General features: G+C 42.7%; 3 protein-coding genes and 1 long non-coding RNA gene across 5 annotated transcripts in view; 3 read left to right on the top strand and 1 right to left on the bottom strand.

Moving 5' to 3' along the window:
- Positions 1-20,732, top strand: part of LOC115389538 (sialoadhesin-like) — a 77,036-nt gene extending 56,304 nt beyond the window's left edge. The window contains exon 13 of the mRNA XM_030092943.1: positions 20,529-20,732. The gene's annotated coding sequence lies outside the window, so the exon portion shown is untranslated. The remainder of the gene's footprint in view (positions 1-20,528) is intronic.
- Positions 1-21,545, top strand: part of LOC115389539 (sialoadhesin-like) — a 47,450-nt gene that overhangs the window by 6,999 nt on the left and 18,906 nt on the right. Inside the window, exons 8-11 of one of the 2 annotated variants that reach the window (XM_030092946.1) lie at positions 101-361; positions 546-633; positions 761-818; positions 1,035-1,123. In XM_030092946.1, the coding sequence (XP_029948806.1) occupies positions 101-361; positions 546-633; positions 761-818; positions 1,035-1,112 (485 nt within the window). In that variant the 3' untranslated portion in view covers positions 1,113-1,123. Of the gene's footprint in view, positions 1-100; positions 362-545; positions 634-760; positions 819-1,034; positions 1,925-21,545 lie in introns of those variants that run through there. The other variant, XM_030092945.1, reaches the window with a different exon arrangement.
- LOC115389547 (uncharacterized) lies at positions 3,365-4,122 on the bottom strand. Its single transcript, XR_003931601.1, has 3 exons — positions 3,929-4,122; positions 3,783-3,852; positions 3,365-3,707 (listed from the first exon to the last, which is right to left on the bottom strand). It is a non-coding gene; the product is annotated as an uncharacterized LOC115389547 (long non-coding RNA).
- Positions 10,743-20,553, top strand: LOC115389470 (B-cell receptor CD22-like). The gene is made up of 12 exons (XM_030092859.1): positions 10,743-10,844; positions 13,318-13,674; positions 13,773-14,000; positions 14,087-14,428; positions 15,103-15,312; positions 15,571-15,825; positions 17,218-17,478; positions 17,837-18,094; positions 18,228-18,309; positions 18,972-19,038; positions 19,388-19,596; positions 19,688-20,553. The coding sequence occupies exons 1-12, from the start codon at positions 10,790-10,792 to the stop codon at positions 19,749-19,751; spliced, it is 2,388 nt and encodes a 795-aa protein (XP_029948719.1). The 5' UTR covers positions 10,743-10,789; the 3' UTR covers positions 19,752-20,553.

Here is a 21,545-nt window from a genome sequence, read left to right on the forward strand (position 1 = left end):
TAGATAGAACAAATAAAGAAAATAAAAATTGTTAAAATAAAGAGAGTATTAATAAACAGAATAATTTGATGAAGGTTTTTTTTTGCATTTTCTCCTCCAGATGGTCCAAAGCTTCTCTCAGTGTCGGTGAGTCCGTCTGGTGAGATCGTGGAGGGAAGCTCAGTGAATCTGACCTGCAGCAGTGATGCTAACCCAGCAGCTAACTACAGCTGGTACAGGGAGGACGACGTCTTTCCGTTAGCATTCAGTCAGACCTTCACCATCGATGACTTCAGACCTGAACACAGTGGGAGTTATTATTGTACAGCTCAGAACAGTCGAGGAAGACAGACCTCCAACTTTCACCAGATTGTTGTAAAAGGTAAATTATTAAACTGAGATTTGAATAAGATGGGTCACATATGTAAAGACAATAGACATTTGTCTTTTGTGAATGTGAATCAGAGACTGATAATCCTCAAAACAGACAGAATCACCTGGTAAACTGGTCTCTTGATCTATTCTAACTAATGAGACTGAAATCCTTTTTTTGTTTGTTTCTTTAGCAAAATTCCAAAAGATCCCGAATTTCATCCGTCTGGTTCTGGTGGTTCTGATGCTGATTCTTCTGCCTGTCCTGGGTCTTTGGATCAAGTAAAACAATTCAACCTCAGTCACATCAATTAGTTCTTTTTTTCATTTTCTCATGGAGTTCTTTTGTTTTAAAGTCATAATTTAAAATGAACAGAATGTGCAAGTAGTTGTTCTTTTTTCAATCCAGAAAGAAGAAATCTGGGAACTCACCAACTGAAACTGAGGCATGCATGGAGGTGATCGAGGTGAGACATCCTGGAGACAATATTTCTTTTAAATAAAAAAAAAAAAAAAAAAAAAAAAACATGTCAATGTGCTGGAAAAATATGGCAAAAGGAAAAAAAGTCTTGAATTTGAATCAAACCAAAAATAAATAAATTGTCTAGTTGTCACTACTGACGCATTAGTTAGTCTGATAAATGAGTTTTATTAAAAGTGACTGTTTCATCATCCCTCATCAGCTGGACTCTTATCCTGGTTATGAGAACACTGCAGACTTGAATCCAGACGGTCCAGAGGAGCAGGAAGACCTTCAGTGAAATTCATTCAGGTTTGAGCTCCTGGATTCGATGGGAACGCTCCACTCAAAGTTAATAATGCTGTTGAAAAACCAAGATATTTGTTGTGTGTGTTGGGATTCGTAGTTACATGAAAGAAACCGTTTAATTTGTCACAATTTCAAACGTATGTGTGCTTCTTTGTTGCAAAACACACACAGCTGGGGGGTTAGCCAGGTTGCAAAGCCCGCCCCTGAGAGGAGGAAATGAACCGTGATTGGTCAGGCTATACAGATCTTGCCCAGCGACTTGTTTCCTTCCCTATTCCACTGCACTTCTGCCAGGGGGCAGGACACTGTCCTCTCCCAGAGCCAGCACTGCAAAGGGCTAACAAAGGGAGGAGACCTCAGACCAAGGCCTAACCAAAGAAAAGAGACTGACATCCAGCATCCAGTCTCCCAACCAAAGATCACCAGAACAGGCGAGAGGAACACAGCCTCCACTTTCACAGACTCTGTTCTTTGAGACTTCCACAGGCAACGCAACCAGCTTCCTTCAGCCTGCAAGCAGGATCTTCGTAACTCTGGCCATGAGCACATGGCACACTGGAGCAGAACCGGGCCAAGCTTCACCAGAGAGTCAGCCTGCAGCATCTGACAGCACACACGGCCCAGGATCCACTGCTCCAGCCTACAAAAGGACACGAAACTGCAGAACCGGAGCATCATCAGAACCACAGCAAGGATGGTTCTTCAGTTCTTCAACTTCTTCACTTTCTGCCTCATCACAGCAGACGGTGTGAGCAGGGATCTGCTAATAAAGAAAGACCACAGCTACCATCAAGCAACTTGCTGTTTTTTTGTGAGGGCGAGCTGTTGTTTATCCAGAGGTGAGTCGAGGAGGGCTTCGCAGCGGACACAATGGAAGTGGGCGCTATTTTTGCTTCCCCTCGTCAAACTCGGCAAATAAAAAAATCCAACAACCCCAAAAGACTTTGGTGGACACGTTATAATCCACACATTCACTACACTTTTAAATATTAACGCAAAATTACGAGATTGAGTTGTTTATGCGAAGATTTCTAAGCCAGAACTACTTACTAAACATGGCGTCTGGGCGTAGTGATCTCAAAAGAAAAAGTAGTTCCCAGTATTTGCTTCAGTGTCGTAATTAGAGCTGTCCCAAACGATTATTTTTCTCCCGATTAATCTGTCGACTATCTTTACGATTAGTCGATTAGTCTAACGATTCATTTTTTCACATACTCTAGCTATTATTTTTTTGGTTGATGATCATTAATTCACAAGAACACTTCTGAACAGTTTTTTTTAATTATTTGTTTATTAAATTTAAAAAAAAAAATTGAAATTGAATGAACAGTCACGTCTTTTAGGCAGGCATCATGGCGTGTGAACATGAATGAGGTATTTCTGTATGTATTACAGTGAAACAATGTGTGAGCGCATGTTCAGCAGCCCAAGTAAAAGAATTAACAAAACTAAATAACAGAAAAAAAAGCTCTTAAATAAACACAAAGTCCAATGAGGTCAAATACTGAAGACATTAACTAACTCCAGTGCAAGTGAATACAAACAGAACTTTTTCCCAACAGGATTTACAACAGTTTCCCTTCTCTCATCTCTAGTATCTCCAGATTGTTCTCTCTGGGCATTGAAGTGAAGGAATGTGAACATGTCTACATGCTTATGTGGCGAGATGAATCAGGTAAAAGGAAGCCAGACAACGCCACCTTGGGACTTGCACCCAAGGAAATAACTAAAAAGTAATGATTGGTGAGGACACTCAGGTTCGTGGCTTAAGAAGCAGGAGACGTGGGTTCTGGCCAACAGAAAATATCTTTATTAAATATCAAATTTCAAAAACACATTCACTCTCTTTAAAAGACGGGGAAGAGGGGGAGCCCGAACAGGAGCTGAGGCTTACCGGTGGGACACGGGTAGTAAAGGGAATGAAGGCCTCGGAAGGATCACCCCAGACACACGTGGACACTCTCACTCACTGAAAATAAAGGTGAACACACTCAAACAAAAAGGGGTGCGCAGCACATCACACGGGAGGGAGACCCACCACCCAGGGACACCGATGCCGCCACCGTCGTGCTCAGCTTCTGAAAGGGAGGGAAAAAGACAAGGGGAGTTAAAAAGGGTTTTTCCCTCGCATTCATGCATTCAAACAAAAAAAGAATTAACTGAATGAACTAAACACAAGTGGGAGGGCAGCCACAACTCACAAGTAAAATAAATAAATGCAAACCAGTAACTGCCACACCCCAAACAAAAACAAAGGTAAATGGAAAATAAAGAATGAACACACAATTAAATAAGGAAACAATAACCAAAAGAACAACAAAATATACCAACACCTAACCCAAATACACTTAATCAAAAGAAAAGATGATAAAGTAAGCGGATCGCTTCTGTGTATTCCTGGCGTCCCACAAGCGTGTAATCAGCTCGGTCAGGAAGCCAGCAGGTCGACAGGGGTGCAGCAACCTGCGGACGGCGGACTTCCAAGGAGCAGAGGCAGTCCAGGCGTATTTATGGGTGCCAACACTGGATTTCGAAGCCACACGGAAGGACAAAACAGCTGGCGGGCTCCACGGCAGATTAGCCGCTCCTAATAAGCAATAAAAAGGGCAGTCATACACCTGCACGAACCAGCTAAGAATATGAGGGTGTCTAGACTGCGTACCTGGCAAACAAACATTTAACTGACACGCCCAGTAGGAGAGGTGGGGAGTCTGCAACCTCCCTACAGCCACCTAAACACAAACAGCTGATTACTGCCAGCTGATCATGACAGTCGGGCTGTGCCTCCAGAGGGAGAGCTGTACTCACTCATCTAGCAGCAAGTTGACACCCAGATGAAGGGGGAATTGATCCCCAAACGCAGCCCAACAGGTAAGCACAGCTCGCACGGCTCACACCAGGAAGTGAGAAAGCCCAGGGGCGGGGTCTACTCCAGACTCAGCGGCAGAGGCTGCACCAGTGAGAATGGCCCTCTTTTATACACAGCTCCCCCTGGCGGGATTGGTTAATTATTACAAGCCAGGAGAGGGCCTCCTCCTGCTACACTTAGGTGTCAGGCTTGCTCTTTGTTTTGTAACGATGTTCCCAGCAGCTGAGAAGAGACGCTCAGATGGTGTCGAAGTTGCGGGAACAGCCAGGTATGATCTGGCTATCAGAGCCAGGTTGGGGAACTTTTCTTCATTGTCCCTCCACCACTGCAGTGGGCTGATGCTCTTATTCTTTTTAAGTGACTGTTGTTCAGTTTGCTTTAACCTGAAAAATAGACGGATAAAGCAGAGTACATACTGAAATATTAGCACAATGATTTTGAAAAGGCACACATTATATATTAATGCAGTCACGGACTATGGTAAGACGGTCAGTGTTTCCTCTAGTTTTTTTTTTTGTTTGTTTTTTGTTTTGTTTTGTTTTCTTAAAGCAGCGAGAGGAACACATCATCCTAAATAATAATATCTGCATTCTGTGCTGCGCCCAAGGTCTGCACAGAGACGGTGAGACCGAGAGCTGTCCGGAGCAGCAGCGGAGTAGATATATAAGTAGATGCCACATGTTACTGTTTATGGGCACATAAAGCAGCGGAAAAAAGCACCAACACAATTTGACTGGAGTGAAATAGCTCCGCTAACGTTAGCTGCATGATGCACAAAGCTGAAACACTGTACAACTTTGACTTCAACCCGCTGCTTCGAGAAATGAAACTTAACGATGCACGTTAACACGTCATATTAGTTAGTTAGTTCGATGGACTTACGATCCTCCAGCTTTTTGCTTTCTCTCATCCTCCACCTGGGTGACGTCGCTTCAGGCGTTCGTTCATCGCTGATGTGCTGCTGTGGTACGCCAACTCGGCTTTGCAAAGGCTACAACTCGTTTGATTGTTCTTTGAAATATGTCCATACTTTGGACTTTCTTGACCGCTTTTTTCGCTGCGTCGTGGTGCCGCGCTCCTCTTCCCCACCCGGAACGCTGGGGCCCGGAGCCTCCGCCATTTCTGCTGTGTACACTTGTTTACATGTGACGGTGTGCACGTGTCAACGTGTTTACATCATTCGACGGTATAGTGTGCGTGTCGACGTATTTACGTCATCGACGACGTCACCTACGTCGAATAATCGGGACAGCCCTTATCGTAATGCTACAATATTATTTGTTTGTGCTCCCCAGCGTAGTGAATGTGCGGATTATAACGTGTCCACCAAAGTGTTTTGTGGTTGTTGGATTGTGTATTTGATGAGTTTGACAAGGGGAAGCAAAAATACCATCCACTTCCATTGTGTCTGCTGCGACGCCCTCCTCGTTTTTAAATGTCTCCACGGCCTTGCGCCTTCTTATTTAGCTGATCTGTTTTTGCCATCTTGACCCTCGCGGTCCTGAGGTCCTCTGGCTGTGGCCTATTGTGTGTTCCTAAAGCTGGAACCAAGACCCATGGTGAGGCGGCTTTCAGCCACTACGGCCCCCGCCTGTGGAACAGCCTGCCAGAGAACCTCAGGACCACAGAGACTGTTGATAGTTTTAAAGGGAGGTTAAGAACACACCTTTTTAATCAGACTTTTAACTTACCTTGTATAGCCCTCCAAGTTTCATCATTATTTATGTAATTTTATTCTATTTTATTATGTACTTTTAATTTATTTTACTTTTTTTATCTTGTGATCTTATCTTGCTTATTTTATTATTAACTGTACCATACCCTTGTAAGTTTTTAGCTGTTTAATTCCAGTGTTTCCTGAGGGGGTCCTTCACATCAGGAGTTGGTTCTGCTCCACTGCTGGGGTCACTGCTCAGGTCCTCTGGTCCCGACTGGCCTGGGGGGCTCCACACCTTGGTGTGGGGGTTCCTTTTTTCTGGAGGGGTTGGGGACCGGGCGCTGGAGCCTCAGCAGTCATGACCTTTGACTTCTCCCGGTGTGGGTCCCAACTGGTAGTGTTTCCCATGATGCTCAGTGCCATGCCATGTCTCCTTTTTGGTGTGAAACGAACTCGGAGTGTGTCTGTTTGTGTGTGTGTGTGGTGTGTGTGTGTGTGTGTGTGTGGGTGTGTGTGTGTGTGTATACGACCCTGATCGATGGCGCTGTTTTTCATTTTCTTTTTTGTTTTTATGACTGATTTTACTATTTAGGACTTTGAACTGTTTTTTATGAATATGAAGAGTACTTTCCAAATAAAGATTGATTGATTGATTGATTGATTGATTGATTGATTGATTGATTGATTGATTGATTGTCGTGCTCCCAGTGGAGTGGTTTTGGCCCACAGGCCTTATGTTTAGCACACCTGGTCTAACTTTAGAACAGAAAACTGTTTTGCATTATTATGAGTCTCTTCTATTCATGTTGAAAAGTAAATATAAACCGAAATAAAAAATCTGCTTTATGTTAACCGATGATGCACCGTAATCGGTTTGATGACTCTGACTCACGGAAATCAGTGAGAATTGGTATATTTTCAGTACATGAGAACAGAAGTTTTCAAACCAGAAGTAATACTGCCCTCTGCTGGCATTCATGTGCTGAGCATTCTCAACAGGGTGGAAACAATAATCTGTGACAATAGACCACATTGGAGTTCAAACTGTGCATGTGCGAGAGCCCGCTGTTGACTTTGGGTTCAGGGGTCATGGCTCATAAACAACCTCTTCCCACCATGTGCTCTCTCTTGTTGTCCAGCTTGTTCAGTTGAAACTATGCCGGTGTGCCGTTATAGGTTGTGGTAATGGCGATTATGCGCTGAACAAGTGGCGATCTATTGACTGCTGAGAGCACTCTGGAGTGAAACAAGGTGTGGGGGAGATGTATCTGTCCCCCGCCATTCGAGCTGAGGAGAAAGGCTTGGGTGAAGCTCATCAACAGAAAGGATGGAACAACAGAATAAATAATCTTACTTTTTTCATAATTTGTGCACGATAGCACGATTTTAAAGTCATACTTTTTGAGTTACTGCTATATCTGTCTCTCTCTCTCTCAAATGATCTTCACCCGTCCGGCCCGACGGACCCTGTTCCGGGTCCAACAGCTGTCTGCTCCAGTTCAACATGTGTAAAAAGTGACTAAAATGCTGTGAGGATGATTTCTTTCAGTTTTGTCTCAAACAAGAAGCCTTAATCTCACTCACTGAACGCTCCAGCTGCACTTTGATGACCGAGTGTTTGTTTTATAACAACTTTAAAATCCATATGCAACAATTCGACACGCCACCCTGTTAAGCCCTCTTAAGCCCGTTTAACGTTTCTCATTGGAGGTTTTAGACCTGCTCTTCGTCTGGCCCGTCATCCAGGACCTGTTTGCTGTGGGAGACAGAAGCATGCTTGGTTTATTCGGCTATATTGTAGAAAGTATTGCTACTGAGATGCACGTTTTTTCCCAACAGGGCTCAAAGGCAGTGCTATGTCTATCTCAAGATTCCTGACACCTTCCAAGTCACTCTTGTCTCAGTTTATTGTTTGATGAACAATAAAAAGAGGTATTATTACATAATGCACCATGTTATTACATTTTGCAGAAAATAAAAAAGTTGCAAGTGCATTTTGTAATAATCTTCTCAAAATGTAATAACTTATTACATAATGCGGCAATATTTATTACAAAATGCGGCTTTATTACAAAATGAATTGACAAAATTATTATATTTTGGGCATTTATTACAAAATGCACCGTTATTGCAAAATGCGGCTCAACACACCCTCACTCGCACCTCCCGACACAAAACACAACTGAACGCAAGATCCGTCTGCTCCACCCCGAAACATTGGATATCATCTGAAACTACAGAAGCTACACTTTAAGATGACACCATGCAGAATATTCTCTGAGCCGACCAGCTCCCGTCACGGGCAACACAAACCGAAAACCGATCTTCACATTTCACAGCCAACACCTCAGATTGCATGTTTCTCACACACTTCTTCACCAAATCTCAAAGCTGTTCACACCAAACACAACATATTTTATTTCTTTCCCCGTTTTGTGGTCATATTCCACCTATCTACACCCTCCTCTGATCAAAATTAGGGGTATAATCAGAATCCAACAGAGCTCTGTAGTGATCGGCGCGCAACTTTTCTTCTTCTTTCGCAGTCGGCAGCTTGTCGATGTTGAAAAAGAAGGCACCGTTTGCCAAAGCTACAAGTTCAGCTTTTTTCCCAGAGGTGGAGATATCCTTCGATGTCGGCTCTTCCTATCATTGTGAAGCAGAATTCACCAAGCGTTGGATTGTTCACCCACTAATAGGGAATGTGTGCTGGGTTAGACCGTCGTGAGACAGGTTAGTTTTACCCTACTGATGATGTGTTGTTGCAATAGTAATCCTGGTGTTAGTTGAGGTGTTAGAGATCCCCCCCCCCCACCGTCGCCCCGCCCAACAAAAAGTTACCGCCAAACCCCGCCACCAAAACGACAATATATAGCAATACATTCTATTTTAATTTTTGGATTATTTTATTAAATATAATCTTAAATATAAAAACAAAGGATAAACAGGATAACAGGATAGACTCTCTCTCTCTCTCTCTCTCTCTCTCTCTCTCTCTCTCTCTCTCTCTCTCTCTCTCTCTCTCTCTCTGTGTCACACACACACACACACACACAACTGAGGAGTCCTGCAAAGAACATGTGGCTGAGGAGGTCCAGTCGATGGCTCCTCACCAGACTCCAGGACCAGGTCTGTGGCTGCTGTTCTCATCTCGGTCAGTGGCTCCAGCCCCAAAATATTTCAGAATTGCCCCTGAATTTACAATTAAGATACAATATGTATGTTAGATCACGCTGACATCCCACATGCATCAGTTACCCGATTAAAATGACCATAATGCACATTTTATTAACATTTGTCAACATCCTATTAACTAAGCATGACACACTGCAAATTATTTAAAAAGCCATATCTCGTGTATCTTACAAAATGCCTTGTCAGTTTATGTTAGAAGTTATTGATCTTAGCATATAGCGTATGGGAATAAGTCCACAGTCAGGATGTCTGTGTGAATTCTTGTTGCATTAGAAACACAAACTATACCAGGCTGCCTCTGGGTGAAATCAGCTGCATGACACGATGCTTCAATTACAATAGTTGGTAGTTCATCAAAACTAAATACCAGATACAGTGGTCTTCTGTGGCTTAGTAACATGTTAGCAAAAGGCTAATAAATGGCTAATAATATCATTCACATCACTCATAAAAATATGTATACCTTTATCTTTTGCCTGTTTCTCCTCTTCTTCTTTTCTTCTTTTTCTAAACTGGGCACCTGATGGCTTCTTTGGTCTTTTACTTGGATCCATGATCAAAACATTGCCTTTAACCAGCACCTTCCGGTCACGGTTCACCGTAAATCAACCGGAGTCCAGAGTCACGTGACGTAAACAAATTTACGTAGATTTTTTTTTCATTTTTTTCCCCACATAACCCAGTCAGTTACGTGTGGGTCTGTATTAATTATGAAATATAATTAATTTGAAGCAGTGTCTGTTGGCATCAGTCTGCCCCCCTCCCTGCGCCACGGCGCACCACCGCCACCCTCTGCAGTCGCTCGTTGCCACCCCCCCCCCCCCCCCCCCCCCCCCCCCCCCCCCGGACAGCCCAACAGACATACAAGCTGTATGGCGTGACAAATGAGGTCACCCCAGCGCTCACACCACTAACTTGACATGGAAATGAGAGCAAGTCTGGAATATTGCCGAGTTTTTGTTTTTTTTTTTTCTCGTGCGCACGGCGCCAGTGCGCCCTCACATGGATTGCGCCCTGGGCAGTCGCCCACATTGCCCAGAGCTAAAACCGGCCCTGCCTGCCTCTCAAAAACTTCACCAAACGTTCTCTTTTCCACAATGAGAATTCATCATACGACGCCATCTTGCCCCAGTGTTTATGTGCCTTAACCTTTCACCCTACCCACAATTCCCTGCGCACACGGACGTCCAATATGATCTATTGTCAAAAATGGGTAACTTCCATATACTTTTCTGGAACTTCCAGCCTAATGATGGTTTATTATACTGGCCGTCACACTTCTGATAACAACATCAGCAGTGTTTTGACCCGTTTGACTCCATCGTTGTCTTCTGAGCTGTGTTGCATGAGCTTCTGTCAAACACCTGGAAAACACGAAATTCAGAAAGTTATTGACTACATCAGAGAAAAGAAATGTGTATTTTCATGAAGGCAGAATTAAATCAAATTTTGATAAATATTCTGTTTTCACATAGTAAAACACTATCTGGTAAAACTCCATCAAAATATAGAAACAGAAATCCTGAAATTCGGAGTGTTTCAGTCATTTCTCCCTTTTAAAAAAGCTAAAATTGCTGCAGAGATTGCAGGTGAAGAACTGACAGATGTGAAGTTAACACATAATGAGGCCTGAGCGTAGCAATGCTGGGGAAGCTGTGACTGATTCACCTGCTTCGTTCAGCAGCAGGACAGAGAGAAGCAGAGCTGCCAGTTTTGTGCACAGCTTCTCTTTCATGACAGAGATGTTCAGACTCTCAGAGACGAAGGCCTGCTGACTGCGGAAAGAGGAAGGAAGGCCGGACGCTATTCGGCAGAAGATGTGAGTGTTTGTGGCGACCATGGAGGTGTCTCCTTCAAGACCACATCCCAGTGAGCAACGCTCAACTTTAATTCTGGTTTCTGATTCTGACGCACGGCTCTTCACCCTGAGACGACGAGGAAAGCAGCTATGAGTTTATCTGCAGCTGTGAGGGGATTTGTGGCCATTATTCTCTCTATTTCAGGTATTGAACTTTTACATTTTCTTTTTTAGTTTTGCTTTTTTAGTGTAGTTTAGTTGGATTTATATGATGCATCACAAATATTTCAGGAAAATGTAATGCGAACAATTACCTAAAAAAAGATTAAAACTAAAATGAAGAATTTTTATGTTCACATGAGCCATATTTGAGGGTCACTGTATGTTTGGGGTTTTTCAGTGCTTTCACACTCAGTTACTTCCTGTTGGTTGGTTCCTGGGTGGTTATACAGCCTCAACATGTTTGTTATAACAAACAGAATATAGTAATTCAATGTGGCTGTTGGTGAATCCAAGTAAAAATATATCAAGGAAAAAGCTATAAAAACAAAGTGAATTAAAGTTATTCTCCATATTTAAAATTCAGGTTGCTGACTGAATTGAATGAATAATGTGCTCTGGAGTTGCTCCCATATCTGTTCAATACGGAAGAAACGTATCACTCAATTTAGGCTACGTAACCAACTTTAATTCTGTTTCTGCCAGAAATTTCCTCTTTTCTAATTCAGCAGCTGGTCCCCATTTTGTGTGTATTGTGAAAACAACAATAAAGTCAAACTATGAAGTTCTTGAGATACAAATAAAACTTTCAAAACTCATGAAAATGAAAAAAGAAGGAATTTATCATTCTCACTGACTCTACTTGTCATGATTCAGAACTGTCTATGAATTGACTGTCACCTCAGCAAATCAAAAAATAAATGCTTTTCTCCTGACAGGAAATTTAATACAGTTCAAGAGTCACAGTGTGCTTCACTGAGGTGTAGTGGTGAACAGCCTCACCTCATCAGACCAGCCAGTTTGCATTTGCATACATTGCAGCTTTTAATGCCCACATCGGATTTTGCTTTTTGAGTTCAGTTTCTTTTGACTGTCTGGTTACATATTTTATCAAGTCACCCAACTCTGATTCTTACTCAAAACACTGTACATGTGTATTTATAGTGTTCTAAACATCTGAACCAAGTTCTAACTGTGAAGCTAAAAACATGGAGGCTGCCTGAGAAGTTCATCAAACACTGATGGATTTTTATTCAGAGGAGGAGGGAAAGATCCAGAATTACATGTTATGCAGATGATCCAATCATTTCCTCTGTTCAAAGACTGAGAAGTCATGTGACTTCTTCAATTATTATTATTCGCTGCTTGTTCTCGATTTATGCAGAAAATAAACTGGATGGTTGCAGATTTGATGACGTTTAGAGATGCAATGTCAAGAAAGTCCTGTCAGGCTGGTTACTCGGTGCTCGCTTTGGCACATTTCCCACATGTCTGATTAAATTCCACGTATGAACGAGGCCTGGATCTGATCTTAAAAATTACAATGAACATTTTGCTTTATCATTTGAAAACCTAAGATTCAGACTGAATATTTGCTTATCTATCCTCCTCTGCTGCTGAAGAGAAAGTCTTAAAGTATAAATGTGAGGATGATGGATTCCAGACAGAGAGAAAGTGTTGATGCTGATCAGGAGTGAAAGGAAACTGCTGCCTCTGATCTGGAGGGTCTTGTGACTTGTGGTAATTGAGCTATTTTCCACCATGTTGTTATTTTAAGGGACCTCTAAACTTTTGTGGTCACCACCTCACAGGCATCTTTCAGCAGACTGTCCATTTTGACCAAGTTGTAGTAAAAAGAAGAAGAAAAATCCTTGAGCATGTGCTCTGAATTGAAGTTCTTCAGCCCTGTTATGAAGTCAGAGCACATCAGCTCACTGTGGGAAATTCCCCACCATTTGCAATTTCGACTTTTATTTCCATCTGTTATTCCATCCTTCATTTGTTCTTTTCTCCCTGAAGATGTTGAAGAGTTTCACATCGACATTTTAACTGCAGTGTCACAGTAACAGGAAATCAACCATCTCTCTCACTTATAACACGCTTCAGACATCACAGCTTTCTTTTTATTCCCTTTGCCACTGAAAATGTACTAGCTGTTCTTTCTGACAGAAGATTGTGGAGGAGTGCTGATATTTAACTATAAAAGCACAGGGACTCCCCACTGCTGCATATAATGAAATATTTAAACAAAAACTTATCAGTTTAGCCTCTGAAGTTGATTTATCTAGATAGTTTGGTGATCTTAATTCTAACATGCTGACATGAATAGGGAAGTTGCTTTATCTGAAAAAAGCAGCTGAATTATGAGAGCAGTGGTACTTCCACTTTTATACAGATGTAGACTGAAAACACTCAAAGCTCAATTTTTAGTGATGTTGAAAATTATTTCCCATATTTTGTGCGCTGGGCCAAATTGTAATGACTGTAGGTATGACACTTCTACAGATCTACAGCATAAAATGAAGATTTCCATTCTCCCTCCTATAAGTCACATGTTTTAGTTGTTTTCCTGTTTATAAAACTAAAGAAAAAACTTATAACTGATCAACAACTTCCACCACTTCACCATGTTCTTCTACTTCACCATGTACCTGATGGAGGTTTGTTGTCTGTTGCAGTGACACAGGGTCAGACGGACTGGGGGGTGAACTATGGTCCACCTGAGATCTGTGCCCTGAAAGGATCCACAGTGGAGATACAGAGCACCTTCACATATCCTCTCAGAAAGAATGGACTGAAAACGACAGTGGAGCAGATGTTCTGGTTCATACAACGCGAGAACAGTGAACCAGTGGATCTGAGAACAGACTCGCAGTACGCAGGCCGTGTGCGTTATGACTGTGGTGACAGGAAGTGTATTCTGAGCATCACAGACCTGACAGAGAGGGATTCAGCTGAGTACAGGTTCAGGTTCATCACAAACCATCCAGGTGGGAGTTTTACTGGAAAACCAGGAGTCAAACTGTCTGTCACAGGTATCAACACTTTTTTTAAACTACATCAAATAATGCAAGAAATGTTCAAAATGTATAAACTGTTATAACTTTTTCCATGCTGTTTCTCTACAATTCAGGTCTGAAGGTGCTCCAGAAAAAAACATCTTCGTGCACATTAGAGTCCTGCAAATGGTCAGAGATGGAGTGCAGCAGCAGTTGTGTCCCTCAACCTTCTTCCTACATCTGGTACCAAAATGGGCCGAAAATTGACAACTCACAAAAATTATATTCAGCATATTTTTATTCTGTGGCCAGTGTTTCCTGTGCTCTGGAAGGCTCTGAGAGTTTTTCTTCTCCCACACTGTGTAGGTACACTTCATGGACTGGAGCCTGAGCTGATGGAAGAAGACTGATAAAACTTCTTAATGGAGGATTTCCATGTTGTTTTCAGGTGTCTTCAGTGGTTCATGCACTGCGGTGACTTATGCCAACAGAAGCATCTGTGCCTTCAGAGGATCATCAGTGAGCATTTCTTGCACATACAGCATCAGAGATGGTGCTGATGAGCCAGAATTCTGGTTCCGTCAACGGGGGACGACCACACAGCCTGAATACGTTCATAGAGACCCTCGATACGCAGATCGAACTCTGCTCAAAATCATAAAGACAGAACAATCCACACTGACCATCAGGAACTTGACGAAGAGAGATTCAGGAGAGTATCGCTTCAAATTTGGAAAGAAGAGCGACGAGTGGACAAACAGTCTCCCAGGAACGACTCTGACAGTCACAGGTAAAACTGAAAGCTAGCATATGGTACAATGTTGTAAACACAACACTAAAATTATGAAAATGTGAATAAAATGGTGTTTTTAAAAACCTTTAGAAGATATTTCATATTATCATTGATGTACTGCCATCTAAACTTCTCTAAAATCTTCTAACAAAAACACACAGTTTTGACAATTCATAGCTTTGTCATGTTGGTCGTCAGACATGTCTTTGTGGTGAGGCCTGGTTGACCCCAGCCTGGACAGCCTGGACAGCACAGCAAGCAGTGTTGAGGCTGTTCCTCAGGGAAGGAAGCTTCTCTGTGACCAGACACATTTACCACGTTCATGACAATTATGGTCTCTGGGTATTTATAAAAACACACCTGAATTTTCTGTACCATCTCATCTTCTCATAAGTTGCATCTTGGAAACAAAAACGTTTGAGTCCCACTGGAGTAAGAGACACATCCAGAGGTCAGGTGAAGAGGTCACATGACTTCTCAGTCTTTGAGCAGAGGAGGAAGTCATTTGCAGCATTATAAGATGCAAATTATGGCCCTTTTCCTGTTTCTCTGCCGAAGAATGTCTGGTGATCTTCTCATTCACCACGACTTTAGTATTATGTCAGTGTCTATTTCTGAAGTGGAGGAGATGCTGTGTGTTTCTGTGTGTTTGACTTTCTCCTCCTCCACAGATCCAGATATCAAGGTGCAGGTGATCTGGTCTCCCGTTGGTCCAAAGCTGATCTGTCACAGCAGCTGTTTACGCCCTGGCCCTTCTTCTTTTGTGTGGTACAAGAATGGAGAGAGAATCCACAGTGAAACATCCTTCCTGTATGGAGGAATGGTCGATGGAGCAGACAGACTCTCCTGTGCTTACGAAGGTTACCGCTCTGACCCAGTGTGTGAGTTCACTTCACGGTACTTTGACAGACACCACAAGACTGCAGCAAGTTCACGTTCTGGCCTGAAAGAGGATTAGTTATAACAGAGAAAAGTACCACGACCACTTCAGCAGAATTACTGACAAAGCTAAACGATGAACCCGCCATGCCGGCAGAAATCAGGAGTACTTCATACTGCTATTCACACATTAAACCTCCAGCTGTTCCATGTGGTGCATCTGAAAGACATTCATGTCATTCCATGTTTCTGCTTCACAGATGCTCCCACAGTTCCCAAAGTGTTGATGAGTCACTCTGGTGACGTTATGAAGGACACTTCAATCTCTCTGAACTGCAGCAGCGACGCTAATCCACCGGCTAAATATTTCTGGTATAAGAAGAACCAAATGCTGGTTCATGAGGAGGAGCTCCTCTTCAGCTCCATCCAGCCGTCTGACACTGGAGACTATCACTGTGAAGCTGAGAATGATCTGGGAAGCGTGAAGTCCACATCTGTCTTCATCAGTGTGAAATGTGAGTAAATCCTCTTCTCTTTTGAAAGTATAAATCATCTCATGTCTGGCTGGGTTCAGGCTGGGTAATGAGTTTAAAGTGAAAACAGACAACTTTCATAGCATTTTGGAAGTCAATTTACTGAGGCTGGGCACGTTAACGCACTGCTTCCTTAACGCCGACAATTATTTTATCAGGCGTTAACGCTTTCTTCGTCGCTCACTCTGTAATGATCATCCTGCCCCAGCTGGGGACAGAGAATGCACGGTCCTTTCCGGCGTTGAGCGCCTCCCTTCAGAAATCCTGGCCAGATCTCTTCCGGCGCCCCGAGAGTCCGACACCGCGTTCCTGCTGAGCATAAAAAAAGCACACACGGCTGCGGCGCTGTTTGCGGTGAAACGCAGTGAAACACAGTCCATTCCTCATTATTTGCTCTATTGCACTCGGCCGAATTATCAGAAAAATCTCGAGGATAAGGCTGGTAGAAGGCACAGACTGAAACAAAGAGCACAAATATGACAAAAATGAAAATGAAACTTAAATTGCGTGTTTTGGCGGTGCAGTGTTTCGGCCCGCTGAGCCTTCTTCAGGTGTTGAAAACATGCAAAATAAAGTAAGTTTCCCTTCAACACACAATCTGGCTTAATGAAGATGAGTATGAGGCACAATTCGGCGTGACTGAATTTGGGCTGTCTTCTCTCTCCGAGGGTCGGAGAAAGAATGAAGTTTGAGGCAAGTGTGCACTCAGAAACTTCCATTTTTCATCTGCTGTCACGCCACCCAGCATTTGGTGGTGTGGGGGGCAATCTTGGTAAGGACTTGGTATTTTAAATCATATTTGATGAATTGTAAAATTATTATTGTCAAATTACACTTCTTGAAAAATTCTTGCAAAAAAAACAGTTCCCTGGTTGGGGGCAGGATGATCATTACAGAGTACTTTTGAATTCATTATTGTATTTTGCACATAACATGATTAATCACAGAAAAATGATGAGATTCATCGCAATGAAGAAATTTAATTGTTTCCCAGCACTACAATTTAAACAAACAGTTTTTGGAAAACAGCTCGACTTCACAACTGTAGTAAGACGTTCCTCTGAACTTCTATTCATGCTCTGTCCATGCAAATGTCAGTTTACTGCTTATTGTTGAACTTTATAGCATATACTGTCCTCTGTGTGCATGAGTGTGTAGTTTCATTACAAAAATAACCAACAACCCCAACTACTGGCCTGGCATGCCAACTACATCATTTACAAAGATTCTACCATTTCCATGTACATGGACATCGCTAAACTTTTCTGAAGCAAAACCACAAAATCACTGTTTCTCATGTTGTCAGGTAAATGTCTCAAGGCTTTCTTCAGACTCAGCAGCTGTCTACATTAAAGTTCAGTTTGCTTCTTCCAGATGCTCCTAAACCTCCCTCGGTGTCGGTGAGTCCGTCTGGTGAGATCGTGGAGGGAAGCTCAGTGACTCTGACCTGCAGCAGTGATGCTAACCCAGCAGCTAGCTACAGCTGGTACAGGGGGAAGCAAACTCTGTCAGAGGAACAGGACGGCCTTCTTCACTTCAGCTCCATCAGCGATAAAGACAGAGGAAACTACTACTGCCAGTCCAAGAACCAACATGGACAGACCAACTCTACGCTACAATACTTAGATGTCCAGTGTGAGTTAGAAACACTCATCAGATTCAGGGTTGAGAGACTGGACACACAATTAATCAGGTTTTTAGTGGAAAACCCAAGAAGACAGATGAAAAAGAGATAAATTCTGTACAGTATATGGGAAAAAAAGTAAAAACTTACACAGTTCAATGAATTTCTGTCTTTTCACTCAATCAGTTCATTGATTTTATGTCGTCATCATTATTAGTGATAGTCACTGGTTTATTGTCTCTGAATTATTATTGGTCACAAATACATGGATAGATAGAACAAATAAAGAAAATAAAACTTGTTAAAATAAAGAGAGTATTAATAAACAGAATAATTTGATGAAGGTTTTTTTTGCATTTTCTCCTCCAGATGCTCCTAAACCTCCCTCAGTGTCGGTGAGTCCGTCTGGTGAGATCGTGGAGGGAAGCTCAGTGAATCTGACCTGCAGCAGTGATGCTAACCCAGCAGCTAGCTACAGCTGGTACAGGGAGGACGTCTTACCGTTGGCTTCCAGTCAGGTCTTCACCATCCACGACTTCAGACCTGAAGACACTGGGAGTTATCACTGTTTAGCTCAGAACAGCAGAGGAATTCATAAATCTGCCCCACATCTGATCGTGATAGCAGGTCGGTCTGGCGATCAGTAATGTTTACTGACAAAGTTCAGTCAGAGAGTTTAATAAGTCACTGGATGATCTTGACACAAACATCACAGAAATGATCAAAACCAGTCCTCATGGGGTTTTTTTTTTGTCTCCAGGTTCATGGAAATCGGCAGCAATTGGAGCGTCGACTGTCATCGTCTTGACTCTCGTCGTCCTCGCTGCCTGTCTTTATGTGAGGTTAGTGTCTCTCTGAGCATCTTCAGTGTCGGGCCCTGTATAAGAAAGGACAGAGCAGGCTGTTTTTCCTGAGGAGACTTAAATCCTTTGACGTGTGTGGTGACATGCTGTACATTTTCTACCAGTCTGTTGTTGCAAGTGCTGTTTTCTTTGGGGTTGTCTGTTGGGGCGGCAGTATGACAAAAAGAGACAGCAATCGGCTGGACAGACTGATCAGGAGGTGTGTGTCTGTGATGGGGAGGAAGGTGGACTCTGTTGGAGCAGTCTTGGAGAGGAGGATGAGGGCCCTAATGCAGAGTATCTTGAGGAACTCCAAACATCCACTGCACGACACAGTTGCAGCTCAAAAAAGTGAGCGGAGTAACAGGCTCCTGTCATTGCGCTGCAGAACTGAGCGCTTCAAGAGGTCGTTCATCCCCTCAGCAATCAGGCTGTATAACAGATGTGCCTGAGCCAAACTAAGTACACTACGAGCACTTTTATTTATTGTACTGTTGTCATTTGCGTGTGAATGATTTGTGCGCTGCTGGACACCGGAATTTCTCCCTTGGGAGATTAATAAAGTTTTATCTATCTATCTATCTATCTATACAAAACATTGTACCATGTGTTGGCTGAATGTATTCATTAAATTTGCATATCCATTCCTCTACTCCATCCAGAAGATCAAAGAAATCTACAAAACACAGTAAAAATGGAGGGACATCGGCCGATGCCAACTCCGATTCGGTGAGAAGGTTCAAGTCATTTCAGTCCACATTCACTCGTATCAGAAACACTTTGATTTACTTTATTCTGATTTTGATTTCACTGTAAAACTTTAAGATCACAAAGTATCTCCACAATTGCCTTAAAATCACTGTTTCTCCATTATTACCTTTAAAATAACAATCTATCTTCACTGTTCCCTAAAAAAGTGCTAGTACTGTTCTTTACGAGTATATCATGTCATCTGTAAGAGCAACTTGTCTCTAAGTACATCGATTTCGTGTAATCAGATTACTTCACAGCACAGATTAGACAAAAACACCGTGGATATATTTTTGTAACCTGAGCGAAGTTCTGTTCTTCCTGTCAGGTAAACATGAATCCGGAGCACGACACCCCATCAGGTGCAGCAGAAAGACAACCAACCGAACCAGACTGTGTCTACAGCACCATCGGCCCCCATCAGAGCCAGGCAGACGCTTTGTACTCAAACATTAGCAGATTTACCCCGAAAACAGAGAAAGTGGACGAAGAGGCTGATTTAGATTACAGTGTTATCACGTTTGACAGCATTGCAAGGTGAGTCTGGCCTCATATTAATGCACGATCTGAAGCAGAAATAGACAACTATGGCTGGAAACTGACTGAGTGGTGTTTTTTGCCTTCACAGAAACAGATATGAAGAAAATGCAAATGAATCGATCGTGTACAGCACAGTCAACAAAAGGAAGTGACAACTTGACACCAGTTCTCGGTGAATGTTTGATTGACAGGAGTTCATTCTGTGGTTGATAGTTTAAAAGCAAAAAATGCAGCTGAAAAAAGGATTAAAAACATTTTGATGCAGATAAAATGGGTTCATGCAAGCTTTGTTTTAAATGCATGCATTGCTTTTTGAGTTGCTTTTGCAGCACACACTTTTTTTTCAGTATTCAAGTGAACAGGTTTAACAAATATATAGACAAGACTGTGTGCGTGTGCGTGTGCATGTGCGTGTGCGTGTGCATGTGTTCCTGTATTTCTATTTTTGTGTGGCTTCAAGAATGAGTTGGACATGATGGTGGACAGATCCAAAATTGGTTCCACCCTGGCAAAAGATCACAGTTAAAATGTTATTTGTTTTAATTGATTTCTCTGTTGTCCACTGTTTTGATTGATCCAAACAATTGTTGTGACGTTTGTGAACACCTTTGATCAGATACTGTGAAAATGCATCATTGTTGCATTTAGGTTCCACAAAAGTTTTGCATTTGCATGGCAACACTTTGAAAACAATGTCTGTACACAGAAACGTGCTGAAAACAATGTAGGTTTCACGTTGGGCCACTAGAGGGTGCTGTTTGGTTTTGTCATGAAGTCACACACATGCGGTAAACAATACACTGTCACCATTAACAATGGGAAGTACATGGACTTTGTTCAAGTTGAATTGCTGATACAGTGAATCTCAACTGTTAAACTACTAAGTCAAATTCAAATTAAACTTCAGTTTTAATATTGTTCCCTTTCAGGATGACTTGTCCTCTCCTCTTTCTGTCCCTTCAGCCCAACCAGGGGCCTATTGAAGAAAATCTACATCAGGGATTAAACTGGGATATCTTATTTATCCTGGATGAACTAATCCATGATCCCGTTGCACAAAAGCGGGACAGGGTAAAGTGAGATCAGTTTTGACATAAGTTACCATGGAGATTTATTCTGTGGAGTTCACCTGCTCTGGGGTGGGGGGTGCTGGGATAATCAAAGCAACTCCAACAAATATGATTTTTTCTTTTAAGTGTTTTTTTTAATATGTGTGAGTATTAGAGATCGCTGCCTGGTTGTGTAGTTAATAAATACATCAATCAAACTTCATGTCTTAATTTATTTTTGACTAAAAACCAGTGTGTTCTAAGTCAACCAATAGGTGAAGGTTATACTGTGACCTTTGACCTTCCTACTTTTGCCTGCTGACTGCTTCACAAAATGAGAGTAATAAAACATGGAGGCTTTTTGATCAAATGCCACATATTAGAAACTGATGACTTTGCATAGTCGAGGAAACCAGAGGATGAGGACAGGAGAGGCTGGGGGGCGCGACCGGTGTGGGGGTGTCGGGTGAATGGTGCAGGCGTGGAGCGATGGCGGGGTGTGTGGTGTGTGTGTGTGTGTGTGTGTGTGTGTGTGTGTGTGTGGGGGGGGGGGGGGGGGGGGGGGGGTGCACTCTGGGAGTGGTGCTGCTCTTCTTCACAGATATGTGAGGGGGGGCAGCTGCAAGTTGTGGGGGTGTGGAGGAGCAGTGCGGGGAGCCACACTGTGGGTGGGGGCTTCATCAGAGGAGACTCCAGACATCTGCCTCCAGGAGAACTTCCTGTTCAGCTGGAGAGAAGGACGCCACTCTGGTTGTCATGAATCTGTGATCGATCGTGGGGGTCTCTTGAAGGAAGTGTGCTGATCCTGGATTGGCTTCACCTGACTTGATGAATCCATGTGCTCTCATCCTGGATTGGTCTTTTGTGTGACCGAGTAAACCTGGACCCTCTGGTTCT

The sequence above is a fragment of the Salarias fasciatus genome, chromosome 6 (genome assembly GCF_902148845.1).
Source record: "Salarias fasciatus chromosome 6, fSalaFa1.1, whole genome shotgun sequence".
Taxonomy (NCBI): Eukaryota; Metazoa; Chordata; class Actinopteri; order Blenniiformes; family Blenniidae; genus Salarias; species Salarias fasciatus.

What these genes read in the sequence shown, in the direction of transcription:
- LOC115389470 (XM_030092859.1), top strand. Translation starts at nt 10,790, where the DNA reads ATGAGTTTATCTGCAGCTGTGAGGGGATTTGTGGCCATTATTCTCTCT. An exon ending in TGTCTTCATCAGTGTGAAAT is followed by an intron (nt 15,826 to 17,217) that starts GTGAGTAAATCC and finishes TGCTTCTTCCAG; the next exon opens with ATGCTCCTAAACCTCCCTCG. An exon ending in ACAATACTTAGATGTCCAGT is followed by an intron (nt 17,479 to 17,836) that starts GTGAGTTAGAAA and finishes TTTCTCCTCCAG; the next exon opens with ATGCTCCTAAACCTCCCTCA.